The sequence below is a fragment of the Mustela nivalis genome (assembly GCF_964662115.1).
Source record: "Mustela nivalis genome assembly, chromosome: 13".
NCBI classification, from domain to species: domain Eukaryota; kingdom Metazoa; phylum Chordata; class Mammalia; order Carnivora; family Mustelidae; genus Mustela; species Mustela nivalis.
The window spans coordinates 7,126,932-7,140,916 of record NC_139032.1 but is presented as its reverse complement, the minus strand read 5'-3'; the positions used below and the strand labels follow the sequence as shown (position 1 = coordinate 7,140,916).

General features: G+C 40.2%; 1 protein-coding gene across 20 annotated transcripts in view; it reads right to left on the bottom strand.

Moving 5' to 3' along the window:
• Positions 1-13,985, bottom strand: part of RFX3 (regulatory factor X3) — a 440,711-nt gene that overhangs the window by 117,165 nt on the left and 309,561 nt on the right. For all 20 annotated transcript variants that reach the window (XM_082694397.1, XM_082694413.1, XM_082694414.1 and 17 more), the window contains one exon: positions 2,648-2,745. In XM_082694397.1, coding sequence (XP_082550523.1) covers positions 2,648-2,745 — 98 coding nt within the window. The remainder of the gene's footprint in view (positions 1-2,647; positions 2,746-13,985) is intronic.

Below are 13,985 nucleotides of genomic sequence, written 5' to 3'. Positions count from 1 at the left end.
CAACCTAGCAGAAAATCTTGGCTCTAACATCCCTGAGCGGTGAAACCCATGTCGGTGAAGGAAGCACGGTTCTGGATGTTTCTAAAGGTTCATTTCCTATTCCTTTCGTCTTTTGGCTCCAACCTGTCTCAGCAGACCTCATGAATCCCGACGGAAGAAGAGGCTGATGGAACTGAGAATGACAGGCACCCACTCCTCCCTTTCTAAGCAAGCCACTTTTCCCTACTATGCAGCCCGTGAAGGCTCACTGCCCCTGTTCCCAGAAATAGGCAGAGCTCTGTGAGGCAAGACTTCATCTCCTGGAGCAATTCCATGCTGTGGCCAGTCCAGCTATGTTCCCTCGGCTGTATGTCAGCTTGGAAGAGTTTCTCTAAGAAGGCTGACTTTACATTTGCACCATGGAGTACTAATGATTTGCACAACATGCAACCTCTGGGCTTCTTGTGACCTGACAAAAATAAAAGCTCTACTTTGTTCAAACTTCTGTTTGTCAGATTTTCTGGGATTTTCTGCTGATAGAACGCTGTCATACACATAAGACGAAATGCTACAGTAACAGGAAGTAGAGTGGTGACTCAGCCCTCCGCTGCAGGGGGCTGAATTGTTCAGGCTTTGTCTAGGATGCCTTTAAACGGGGAGAACAAACCAGGTAGGAGATGGCACACGCCTGAGCACAGGCAGAGTAGATAATGGCTTTACTCCGGGGCTCTCGTGACAGAGAAACCATACGCAAGGATGAAATGACAATATAACTGAGTGATCTCTAGCAGCATCTAGAAACCCATTATGTTTTCCTTGATAGTATGCCACTCCAAGTGGCAGGTGGATCTATTTTTTGTGTGTAAATGCCAACCGTAATGTGGGTTTATGGTAGAGATTCTAAAAGCAGACTCCAGGAGGCCCCGGTCCTGCGCAACAAACAGGTAACAAAATATTCAGAGTGTGTCGAACACATGTAAAGAGTTTTGGATTCACTGGAGCAACAGAAACTCATTGGCCCTTTACTACGTGTCAGTCTCCTAACTCGCTGTAAATAAAACAAGAGAATGACATTCTCTTGCTAGTAAGAGTAAGCATTCACAGCACCATACTGCAAGTGAAGGTCAGGGTCCAGTGCTGTCCTTATCCTACAGGGGGAGGGAAATTAACCGCACTAGAGAGCCAAGGGTCCAGGGCACAAGGTTGGGAGACAAGGGAGTGCGGTCTACAGAGATCCCACGAGGTTCGGTGTAGGGAACTGGGAAGGCTGAGAAAACCACACGTCCAAAAAACAGGCACGAAAGGGGGCAGTATTTGAGGAAACCCGTACAAAGTTGGTTGTTCTTAGAACAATGGAAAATGAAGCCGGAGAGGTAGGAAATGGGTGAATGCCAAGGTGGGGAGGTGAATTGTATTCTATAGGTAAGAGAGGTTTTAAGGCAGTGGGAATGTAGATGGATTCAGTGACCGAAAGCAATGCGAAAGGTGGGGAGGGTCAGGACGAGGGAGGAGCTTTCAGTTTGGTGCCAGCTACGGTCTCCCAGGCCCTGCACAAGTTGCTGAAAAGATATTTCCTCAAATCCTCATAACAGCCTAATAAGAGTGAGATCCTCGTCCTCCTACTTCCCAGGAAAGAATCATCAAAAGCTCAAAATAGTTAAGTATCTTAATCATGACAATAAAACTGGTGCAGAGTTAAGGGACGATTCCAAGGGGCTTAGTTATAATAACAATAGGTAACCATAACTGAACTTTGACTATGTGTCATGCACTCTTCCGGTGTTAGATTTACAGCAAGAGACAAGAATTCCAGCCCTCATGGAGGTGACAGGTTGAGATCATGGGACTCTCTGACACCACCCAAGGAGAGAGAAGGTGCAGTAAGGATAAAGCAGAACGTACGGACCTGGGGCACACCAGCACTGAAGGGAGGTGGTGGGCAGGAGAGAATGAGAGAATTTGAATTCATTTCCGGTAAACTCGGAGACCCAGATCACAAGCAAAACCTCACATGGTCAAATGAAAACAATCACGGTGACTTGTAATAGTTCTTAGTCTCCTATAACATCCCCAATCTTACTGCATCCAAAGTGGCTAAAAAACACAACTGGTATAAATTTACAAATTTACATTGTTGCTGCTGTGGAGGTGATGAGTTGGGGCAGGGGGAAGGCCAGTTCAGCAGGAAATTAAGATTGCAGGATCAGGTACCCTTACGGACACGAAACTTCATTCAGGAAATACCAAATGGAACAAATGTATTAGTTTTGTGGTAGTTTACAGAAAAAGACACACACAAATTCATCTTATTTATAAAAACAAAAAGCACAGGATTTATAAGGTATTAGTAAGATATAGAAATCACCAACAAGGGGTATACATTTTTCTCAACCTAGTGAAAACCCTTAAAAAGCATAATAGTTTTCATAATTTAAAGTATTCCACGAAGGTGGAGATCACTGCCCATTCGTCACAAACCCAGACAGATCTCTACACAGAAGCCTCATTCCAGAAACTCTGATCTGGTTAACAAAATTAAAAAAAAAAAAAAAAAAAATTACCGTGAAAACAAGGAAACAATCTGGGAATAGCGGGGTGTGTCGGCAAACCCAGTGTTTTCCTCCTGACTACGCGGGGGGAATGAAATGACTCCCGCGTATCGACTTACATTGCTCCGTTGGTATAGACAGTATCGCTTCCTTCCACATACTGCACCTGAGCTGGGTAGACATGCTGGACCTGCTGCACAGTCTGCACCTGCTGTACCTGGAAAACAGATATTAGGATCGCAGTGAGAAGCCAGTCTGACCAAACACACGGCATTAGCTTTGCCGCAAAGATCTCTCTAGGGTGTTGGAAACGGTGAGACTCATGCGCACTTCAAGATAAGCACGTGGGGGGCCTCAGATCGACAGGAGCAAGCACGCCGAATAAATTCTCTGCCGTTTGCGGACACCTCTTCTGCAGGTGTGTAGGTACAGACATACTCCAAATATTTAGGGTGAAACTTTGCAAAGCTCCTCACTTATCCTAATGATTTATGAAGCTCTCTTCACCTGGTCTGTTACTGCTAAGCTTATTTTCCAATTTAAAACATTCAGGGGCCACCTGCCTGGCTCAGTCAGGAGAGCACAGGATGCTTGTTCTCGGGGTCGTGAGTTGGAGCCCCACGTAGGGCACAGAGATGGCTTCTTAAAAAAAAAATTTAAAAATAAAATAAAAAATTAATAATGGAAAATTTCACCCACGCAAACGTAGAAAAAATACTATAATAACCCCCTGTACTCATCATCCAAGATAAATAATTGCCACCAACGCTCCTCTTTTAAGCCCTTACAGGATGATTTAAAAGCAAGTGCACAGATTCTAACATTTCACTGGTAAGTAAGAGAGAGGTACTATTTTTTAACAGGAACACAACACTAATATCACATATAGAACATTCACAATTCCAGGATAGCATCTAGAATCCAGGCATCATTATAAATCTGATGATTCCAATGTCCTTATAACTGGTCCGTTCAAACCAGGATCCAAACAAGGTCTGTGTATTACATTTGGGTGAGATTTCCTACCTTTCTCTTTTAATCTCTAAAAGCTTCCCATCCTTTTTATTTCTTGACAATTACTTACTGAAGAAACAAGGACTATATATCTTATAGAATTTCTAGAATTTCTAGACTTGGATGACAGCTTCCCTGAGATGTCATTAATAAGTTCCTCTATCTCTTGTTTGTCCTCTAAACAGGGAGTTAGATGGAGGGCCTTGAACAGGTTCGATTCTTGAAGAGCTGCCACACTGGTTGCCGTATGACAGCTGGGGGTCTCTCCTTCTTCAGTGTTATCATACCATCGGTGGGGTCCGGTGTTGTCACCTACAACCCTCTTCTCAGAATGCTTCATCTTCGTGCTTTCCCTGAGATTATTAGTAGCCACTGAGGATCACTTTCTAGGCTTGTATTTCAATTAATATAGGTTATAACTTTGGTAGACTGATTCTGTTCTGTTATTCCTTCCTCATTTATTAGTAGAATTCTATAAAGAAATTCCCCTCAGGGTGCCTGGATGACTCAGTAGGTTAAGGATCTATCTTGGGCTCAGGGCATGATCTCAGGGTCCTGGGATGGAGGACCACATTGGGCTCCCTGCTGACAGGGGAGTCTCCTTCTCCCTCAGCTGCCTTCCCCGCCCCCTCCCACTCGTGCTCTCTCTTTCTCTCAAATAAATAAATAAATAAAAATAAATGACTCCCATTAATTACTTGCTTACTTTGAAATAGGGTCATACAGTTAGAGGAAGACAACTACACGATTCTTCTCCTTACCAGTACTCAGAATGCTATCCCCTAGCTCCCTTCCAAGGTGAGCAATGTGGTTTGGGGTTTGGTTTGGTTGGCATCTTTAGGATTCTTGGCTGTTAAACATACTTAATGTTTTTCAGTCTGACAGTTCTTGACTTGGTACACTGTCCTATCTCTGACTAATGGCATTCCCTTCAAAGGGCATTCTGTATCTTTTCATGCCATCCCAGTAATCTTGCTTACCTCCCTTGCTTTCTGCTGTGATAAGATATTCTAGACTTATCTCTTATATTTCTTGTTCTAGATCTAGAATCAATGATTTCTTCAAAGAGCCTGGTTCCTACTAGTTAGAAGTAATATAAACATGTAAAAACTGTTTAGAAAGGCAATTTATAGACAGACTCTTTGAAAACTCTGTGATTTCTCCTACAGAAATACCACTGGAAAAGTTATTGTACATGTCATTAAAAAATACAGTTTATAACGCATAAAGTTAGAAGGAAAAACCTTAATGACTGAAGAGTAGAGTGATTAACTAAATTAGAGGAAAACCTTTCTGTAGGATATATGGCTAATATCAGAAAAATAAAAATTGATATATAATTTAGTAACAAAATCTTTATCTCCAAGACGTTATCAAGTGAAAAAGTATATTGCAGAATAATAGTTACAGAACTGCTTTACTTACTTTTAAAAATATGTCTACCTCTCATTTGCATGAACATGTGTATATAAATGGATATAAGTACATGAAGGAAAACAGAAGGATGCACATCAAACTTCTAAAAGTGGTTTCTCTGTTGAGTGACACGAAATGAGATGGGAGAGGTAAGGGGACTACCATATTTTATTCTATTTATAATACTCTTGGATTTTTAAAATTAAAATGAATTCATCTGTTTCATACATAATATATAAAATACATAAATCAGTACGTGGAAGGACTTCCACTTCTGCCCACAATGAAATAAATATACTAGAAACACTTTTCCCACACTGAAAAAGTGGAAAACTGGACAAAATATGTAGAAACAATGTTTCTGGTCATCTGAGAAAAGGCATCATAAAAGTATGATCCTTAAGAGTAAGGAAACAAACAAGGTAACCCCATAATGATCCCTGGAGCTGAAAGGGAGGCCTTCCCCAGGCTGCTGAGCAGGAAGGAAGTTACCAAGTAGAGCATGGTAATCTCACGGAGGTTAGAAGACAGACATAGGAATTGGGGAAGCTGAAGCAGCCAACATTTGGGGGCACAGTCAGAGAGGGCATTAAGCAGAGAATAATAATGGGGATCCTCTGGAGTCTGATGCTGAGTACAAAGCTGCACATTCAGTGCACAGAGATACTCAAGTTCTAACTGGACAGTGATGTGAATTGAATGTCCAGGGCATTCTGTAGAAACAGCAGAAGCACTGAAGCCATAGCAGAAGGGCTTAACTAGCTCTACAGTAAGACTACTTTAGAACCATCTTAATAAAGCTAAAAAGGGAGTGCCTGGGTGGCTCAGCTGGTTAAGTGTTTGCCTTCAGCTCAGGTTGTGATCCTGAAGTCCTGGGATCGAGCCCCATGTAGAGGGGGTTGGGGGGGGGGGTCCCTACTCAGCAGGGAGCCTGCTTCTCCCTCTGCTCCTCACCCTGCTCAAGTGCTCTCTCTTATTGTCTCTCAAATTAAAAAAAAAAAATTTTTTTTAAGAATTAAAAAAAAGCCTAAAAAATAACCTTCCAAAAGATCGAACTGATTCAGTTAACTGCCTATATAAGACAAGGTTTAATGCTTTAAAAGGGAAACAGCAAAATCCAAACATAGAGAACTGTAAGAACCAAAATATCCAGCACCCAATAAAAAATTACTAGACGTATGAAGAAGCAGGTACACGTGATCTGCAACCAAAAGAAAAAAGCCAATCAACAGAAACAAACAGAAATGAAAGACAGGAAGTAGCAGGGACTTTAAAATAGTTAAAAGGAGGGCGCCTGGGTGGCTCAGTGGTTAAGCCACTGCCTTCGGCTCAGGTCATGATCTCGGGGTCCTGGGATCGAGCCCTGCATCGGGCTGTCTGCTCAGCAGGGAGCCTGCTTCCTCCTCTCTCTCTCTGCCTGCCTCTCTGCCTACTTGTGATCTCTGTCTGTCAAATAAATAAATTAATTAATTAAATCTTAAAAATAAAATAGTTAAAAGGAGACAAATTTTAAAGGAAAACATGAATATGATGAGAAAAAAAGGGAAGATGCTATAAGGAACCAAGTAGAATACTGAAAAATACAATACCTGAAAGGGGAAATTGACTGAATGGGATTAAGAGCAGACTACATAATGCAGAAGAAAAGAATGCTCAATTTGAAAACATAGTAATAAAAACTATGTGCTGTGGGGCACCTGGGTGGTTCAGTCGGTTAAACATCTGTCTTTGGTCAGATCATGATTCCAGGGTCCTGGGATGGAGTCCAACGTCCTTGGGCTTGTCCCTCTCCCTCTGCCCTCCCCCTGACTCATGCTCTCTCTCTCTCTCTCTCTTTCTCTCAAATGAATAAATAAAATCTTAAAAAAAAAGAAAACAAAACTATGTGCCGTGAAGAACAGAGACAAAAAAGAAACGAGGAATAGAGAATCGGTGAAGTATGGGACAACAGTAATTGTAGTTGGGAGTCCCAGAAGAAGAACAGAAAACACAGTTGAAGAGAGTGTGGTAGAAACTTTCCAAATTTGATTAAAACTGTAAACACACAGATGTAAGTTCAATATATCCAAATACACAAAGAAAACCATATCAAAGTATGTCATCATTAAAGTGCTAAAATCAATAATAAGGAGCAGCATTTTAAAGTAGGTGGAAAATGGGCATAATGTATACAGGGCAACACATATTGAGTAGGACTGAAAGATCCCCAGTTAGAAATAATGCGAGCACAAGACCATCAAATAACACCTTTAAAGTCTCGAGGGGAGAAGAATCTCAACCTAGAATTCCATTACTAGTGAAACGTCCTACCACAATGAAGGAGAAACCCTTTTTCAGGTAAAAGCTGAGACAATTCTTCTCCTGCAGACCTCCAGGGGAGGTAATGACAAAGGAAGTTTCTGGGGCTAAAGAAAATAATACAGATGCAAACTGGGATCTGTACAAAGAAATAAGGGGCACCAGAGGAACCAAATTTGCAGGGGAAATAAAGGGTTTTTTTTCCCTTTGTTTTCTCATCTTTTCATTTCTATAAAAGATAACTGACCATGTAAAGTACATATAAGAACAACAGGTAATGGGGTTCACCACAGAGGCAGAGGGGAAATGTGTGTATCACAAAAACAGCACAAAAGATGCAAGACAGAAATGAAAATATGCTTTCATAATATTCTTTATGTTAAGGGACAAAATGTACATGAATAGAGGCTATGGTAAACTAAGATATATGTTAAAAACCCTAGGATGTACACTAAATTATAAAACAGTACAACCAATAGCAGAGATAAAATGCAAAACTTAAAAACACTCAATACCTCCAATAGAAGGCAGAGGCAGAGGAAAGAAAAGAACAACAAATGGGACAAATAAAAAAAAATAATAATAAGATGCAAGAACTGTATGTAACCATTCTGATCATTATATTCAATACATACTTTTTTTAAAGCCATTTTATTTATTTTATTTTTAAGATTGTATTTATTTATTTGACAGAGAGCAAGCAGCAGGCTCCCCGCTGAGCAGAGAGGTCAATGCAGGGCTTGATCCCAGGACCCCAAGATCATGCATGAGCTGAGCTAAAGAAGGCTTAACCCACTGAGCCACCCAGGAGCCTCTTCAACACACAAGTTTTAAATCTTGACTGTCAGAATGGGTTAGGAAGGTGAGACCCAACTATAGACTCTCCACCAAAAGAAACTTTATCTCTATCTTTTTTTTTTTAAGAGAGAGAGAGTGGGGTTGGCGGGTCAGAAGCAAAGGGAGAGGGACAGAATCTTAAGAAGGAGACTCCATGCTGGGTATGGGGCTCAATCTCATGACCTTGAGATCATGACCTGAGCTATCAAGAGTAGGGTGCTTAACCGACTGAGTCACCCAGGTGCCCCCAGAACACATTTTAAGTACACAGAGACAGAAAGGTTAAAAAAATAAAAAATGTGGGAAAGATACTCTCCGCAAACACCAGTCACAAGAAGGACGGAGTGGTTCTATTAGTATCAGCCTAAGTAGACTTCAAGACAAAGAAAATTACCAGGAATAAAGAGGAATATTGCATCAATAAAATTATCAAGAAGAAATATTCTGTATGTGTTTGCCTCTAGGAACAGAGTTTCAAAATACATGAAGCAAAATCTGAGAGAATTCAAAGAAGAAATAAACAGGCAAACCCACAGTCACAGTTGGATACTTCAGCATCCTTCTCTCCATTGCTGACAAAGACAGAAAATCAGAAGGATACAGAAATTCTCAACCAACTTGACCTAAATGACTTTCACACCACAATTTGCAACACAGCAGCAAGATATGCACTCTTCCTACTGCTCGTGGGCATGAAGCAAAAGGCTCAAATGTCGAAAAAGAAAACAAGTCCTAACAAATTTTAAATAATTTAAACAGGGGCCCCTGGGTGCTTAGTCAGTTAAGCATCTGCCTTCAGCTAAGGTCATGATCCCAGGGTCCTGGGATCCAGTCCCACATCAGGCTCCCTGCTCAGTGGGGAGTCTACTTCTCCCTCTCCCTCTTCCTCTGTGCTCTCCTCTCTCTGTCAAACAAACAAACAAATAAAAACAATAACAATATATTCTCTGACCAGAAAAGAATTCAATTTGAAGTCAAAGATGAAAAGATATCTGGAAAACATTCAAACATTTATATGATGAACACAAAATAAACTTTAACCTATGATCGGTAGGAGAAATCACAAGAGAAATTTTAAAACATTTCTGAGTTGAATGATGATGAAAATACCATCCATCCAAATCTATGGAGTTCAGGTGAAGCTGTGCACAAAGAGAAACCTACAGTTTTAAATTTTTTTATTAACAACAACAACAAAAAAAATCCCCAAAGCAATAAATCTGAAGATTCAACTTCAAGAAGCAAGAAAAATGAAGAACAAATTAAAACTGAAGTAGGAGAAAGGAAATTAAAAGCAAAAAAGCAATGAAACAGACATCTGAAGGCAACTGGAAAAAAATCAATGAAATTTTAAACATTAAATAGATTTGGAGAAAAAGAAAGAAGATACAAATTATGAATACTAAGGATGAAAAGGGAAAAGCATCCTAAAGACAGAAAATAGAAATAAAGGCAGCTTAATATCAACAAATTCAATTATTTAGGTTAAATGGAGAAAGTCCTTAAAAGACACAAAAACCAATACTTGCAAATGTAAAAAAAGCGACAAAAGACTATATATATGTGTGTGTGTGTGTGTGTGTGTGTGTGTGTATATATATATATAAAATTTGATTAGATATATATATATGTATCTAATCAAATTTATCTCCCCAAAGGAAACTCCAGGTCCAGTTGACTTCAAGGGTGAATTCTAGTAAATATTTCAGGAACGAATAAAAAGCCAATTGAAGACAAATTACCTATCACGCTTTACAGGAAAAATAACCCAAACTAGGACATAAAATCTTATCAATGCCATTTGCACCTTGATGGGTACTTCTGAACATAGCCTCTCTGTGTCCTTACAATGCCCCTTTAAGATTTCTACACATTCGGGCGCCTGGGTGGCTCAGTGTGTTAAGCCGCTGCCTTCGGCTGGGGTCATGATCTCAGGGTCCTGGGATCAAGTCCCGCATAAGGCTCTCTGCTCAGCGGAGAGCCTGCTTCCCTTCCTCTCTCTCTACCTGCCTCTCTGCCTACTTGTGATCTCTCTATCTGTCAAATAAATAAATAAAATCTTTAAAAAAAAAAAAAAGAAAAAGATTTCTACACATTCACTGATTTGCGGATGTTGAACCAACCTTGCAGCCCTGGAATAAATCCCACTTGGTCGTGGTGAATAATCCTTTTAATGTACTGTTGAATCCTATTGGCTAGTATTTTGGTGAGAATTTCACATCTGTGTTCATCAAGGATATTGGTTGCTGGGGGGAGGGGGGTTGGGAGAAGGGGGTGGGGTTATGGACATTGGGGAGGGTATGTGCTTTGGTGAGTGCTGTGAAGTGTGTAAACCTGGCGATTCAAAGACCTGTACCCCTGGGGATAAAAATATATGTTTTTAAAAAATTTAAAAATTTATTAAAAAAAAAAGATTCTACGTATTCTTGCTACCTTCTCCTAGGATCTGCTTGTTTTGTCTATATCAATCATCTCAACTACCACCATAAACCCACTATTTCCTTCCAGGCCTGATTTAAAATTTAGTTTGTCCAGAAAGTCTTCTGTAGCTTACTTTATCCCATGAGAGACTGTTTCTTTCTTTTTTCTCTTTTAGGGCTCTTAATATAGGTGGTAGCTCGTGGCTTAGTAGTAACCTATGGTTTCCTTCATAATACCCGATATGGTGAGAGCTGACAAAATCATTTAATTTGAACATAGTACAAATGGCTTTAAGTCCTTGTGCTGATTATCTGCTGTCCATCTACTGAAATAGTCCATTTATTTAAGTAGTAATTTCCTTGTGTGTAAAAATTCTACCTCCGGGGCACCTGGGTGGCTCAGTTGTTAAGCATCTGCCGTTGGCTCAGGTCCTGATCCTGGGGTTCAGGGATCGAGCCCCACGTCAGGCTCCCTGCTCAGTGGGAAGCCTGTTTCTCCCTCTCCCTCCCCACTGCTCTGTTCCCTCTCTGACTGTCTCCCTCTCTGTCAAATAAATAAATAAAATCTTTAAAAAAAGAAATTCTATCTCCTCCATCATTAAGCATTTTTCTGAGTATACAAAACTATTAAATACAGATACAACGCATGGTTTTGACAAATGTGATAATTAAAATACACCTTGAATAATTAGTGAAATTATTAAAGACTTCAAAAAATAACAGTCTGTCTTCTATATTTGTGTACATTTCAGCTTTATAGCCCTCTTGGTTTCAGCCATAAATACGCACAATAAATGTTCATCAAGGCTTCCTTTGGAATATGAGATTCTGTAATCAAAGTAGAAACAAAACTCAGAAAAATGTCAAGAAACTTGGGAAAGAAGTCTGGATAGATGCTGGCTAACTCACCTAAGACAGCAATATATAAATATATCCTTTGATCACAGTGAGACTTCACAGTATTATGTAAAAACAGGGCATCATTCTTCACACTACCCACCAAGAATCAACAAAGTAAATAAAGACCAAACTAAACAGTAAAAATACTGAATTACAGCATATTTGGGAGGTAATATAAATTAGTATCCAGTGTGTATGGGTTTGTTTTTTTTTAAGATTTTATTTATGGGGTGTTTTTTTTTGTCTTTTTTAAATTTTGAATATTTTTTTTTTAAGATTTTGAATATATTATTTAGTTATTTGACAGAGAGAGAGACACAGTGAGAGAGGGAACACAAGCAGGGCGAAGGGCAGAGGGAGAAGCAGGCTCCTTGCTGAGCGGGGAATCCAATGTGGAGCTCGATCCAGGACCCCGGGATCATGACCTGAGCCCAGGACAGATGCTTAACCCCTGAGCCACCCATGTGCCCCTGGTATGTACGGCTTTTCTTCCAACCATTAGAAACTGGGTTGAAGAGGCCTTCAACACAACTCCGTGATCATGAGAAATCCATCCAACTGCCCATTCTGCTTGTGGGGTTTTTTTTTTTTTAAGATTTTATTTATCTATTTGACAGACAGAGATCCCAAGTAGGCAGAGAGGCAGGCAGAGAGAGGAAGAAGCAGGCTCCCTGCTGAGCAGAGAGCCCGATGTGGGGCTCGATCCCAGGACCCCGGGATCATGACCTGAGCCGAAGGCAAAGGTTTTAACCCACTGAGCCACCCAGGCGCCCCTCCGCTTGTGGTCTGAGAAGGTATTCTTTCAAGGGCGTAATGATGGTGGAGGAAGTAAAAAGATGGGGAATATAGGGGCAGAGAAAGAAAAGGAGAAGAAAAAAGGAAAACCAACAATTTTATGGAAAATAACTACTTTAAGGATGCATGCCTCATTTCACCAATGAGAAGTTAAGATCCTTGAATCTCTTAATTTTTAGCCGAGGGATTGTTTGATTTTCTTTCTCTCCTGCTTCCCTCACTCCCTCCTCCTCCCTCTCTCCTCTTCCCTCCCTCGTCCTGTTTGACAGCGGGGATCCATTATTAATAAAGAGGGGTTGGAGAACCACAGAAACGCCCCTCTTTTAGCTCAAACAGACCCAGGAAGAGATCTGTGTCTACAGAACAGGTCTTGCAACGTTTACAAAACCAGTCACAGGCTGGAAAATGAGAAGCGCAGAACTGCAGCCCCCCCTGCCCTTGGCCCCAGTTCCCATATACAGAGCAGAGTTGGGGTTTTTTGTTGGTTTGTTTTGTATATCCCAAAGAGCCAACACGATATAAACACACCATAAATATTTAATAATTATTTAATAATTAAACATTGTCCTGCACCTCGCAAAGAAAATGTCCAGTGAATATTTGTAAAATGTATAGTATCTTCTAAATGTGGATAAGAGCATTTGTTTTTGTGGTTTTTTTTAAAATAATGAAACCACCAAGGAATGCTTATTATTCTGAAGTGAACTGTTTTGATGACTCTGAATGCCCTTTAATGCATCTTTAAAGACCAACGTGAAATATTAGGAGGAAATGCAGGCTCTTTTCTCTTTCCTAAAATAATTAACTGTGATTTAAATTTGTTCAAATATTTGATACTGTTCTTATGTTAGACTCAATTTGTATTCAAATACTTACTAAATGTTATATAGGTTTATTTTCTAGTGATGTGGGAAACAAAGGCAAAAGAAAAAAAAAAAACGAAATTTCTTTACAACTTAGAGCTTCCCTGACAAGTTTCCCCCAGATGGCTGGAATGACTTTCCTCTAGGACCTCTACTGCCTCACAATTAATACTTTGTTTGCTAAGGGCAAATGGCATTCTTAGCTTAACATTAGCCCAACCTCCAGGATCCTGTAAGTCTCCTTTAACATACGAAAATTCCTTGGGAAATGTCCTTTATCTCTACCTGCCCCCAAGACCTATCTTAGCAATCATGCTCCAAGCATAGGGCCCGCTGATATACATCGGAAGGGTCTCATGAGTAAGGTTTAATTAGATGTTAATAAATGACCTTGCCCTCACAACAGACAGCCCCCTCAAGGTCCTGGAAACCTTGCTCCCAAATTCCTTAGAGACTTACACTAACCCTAACCCCCTTCCAACTTGAAAGTATATAATCGGCCACTTATCAGAACCCCGGGCAGCTCTTTCTGCCCACAAGTCCTGTCCCTGGGCTTTAATAAAACCACCTTTTTGCACTGAAGATGTCTCCAGAATTTGTTCTTGACAATTCGCTCCAAACCCCAACGTTTCCAAATCACAGGAACAATTCAGGTCAGCATTACTAAGAGAGATGGAGAAACTCACATCATGTAGGCATTTCATTACCATTCCTAGGAACTATATATTCCATCCATCTTTGTGAAATCTATAAACTGTCACATTTTACTGCCTACCTTATCAAAGCTCTTAGGGGAAAGGAAAAATATGATTAAATAAATTCTATAGGAAATTGATTTTCTTTTAACTTCATTGTCCTTCCCAAAATAAATTCAGCTGCATTTCCCAAGACAAAAGTTTTTCACCATTTTTGAA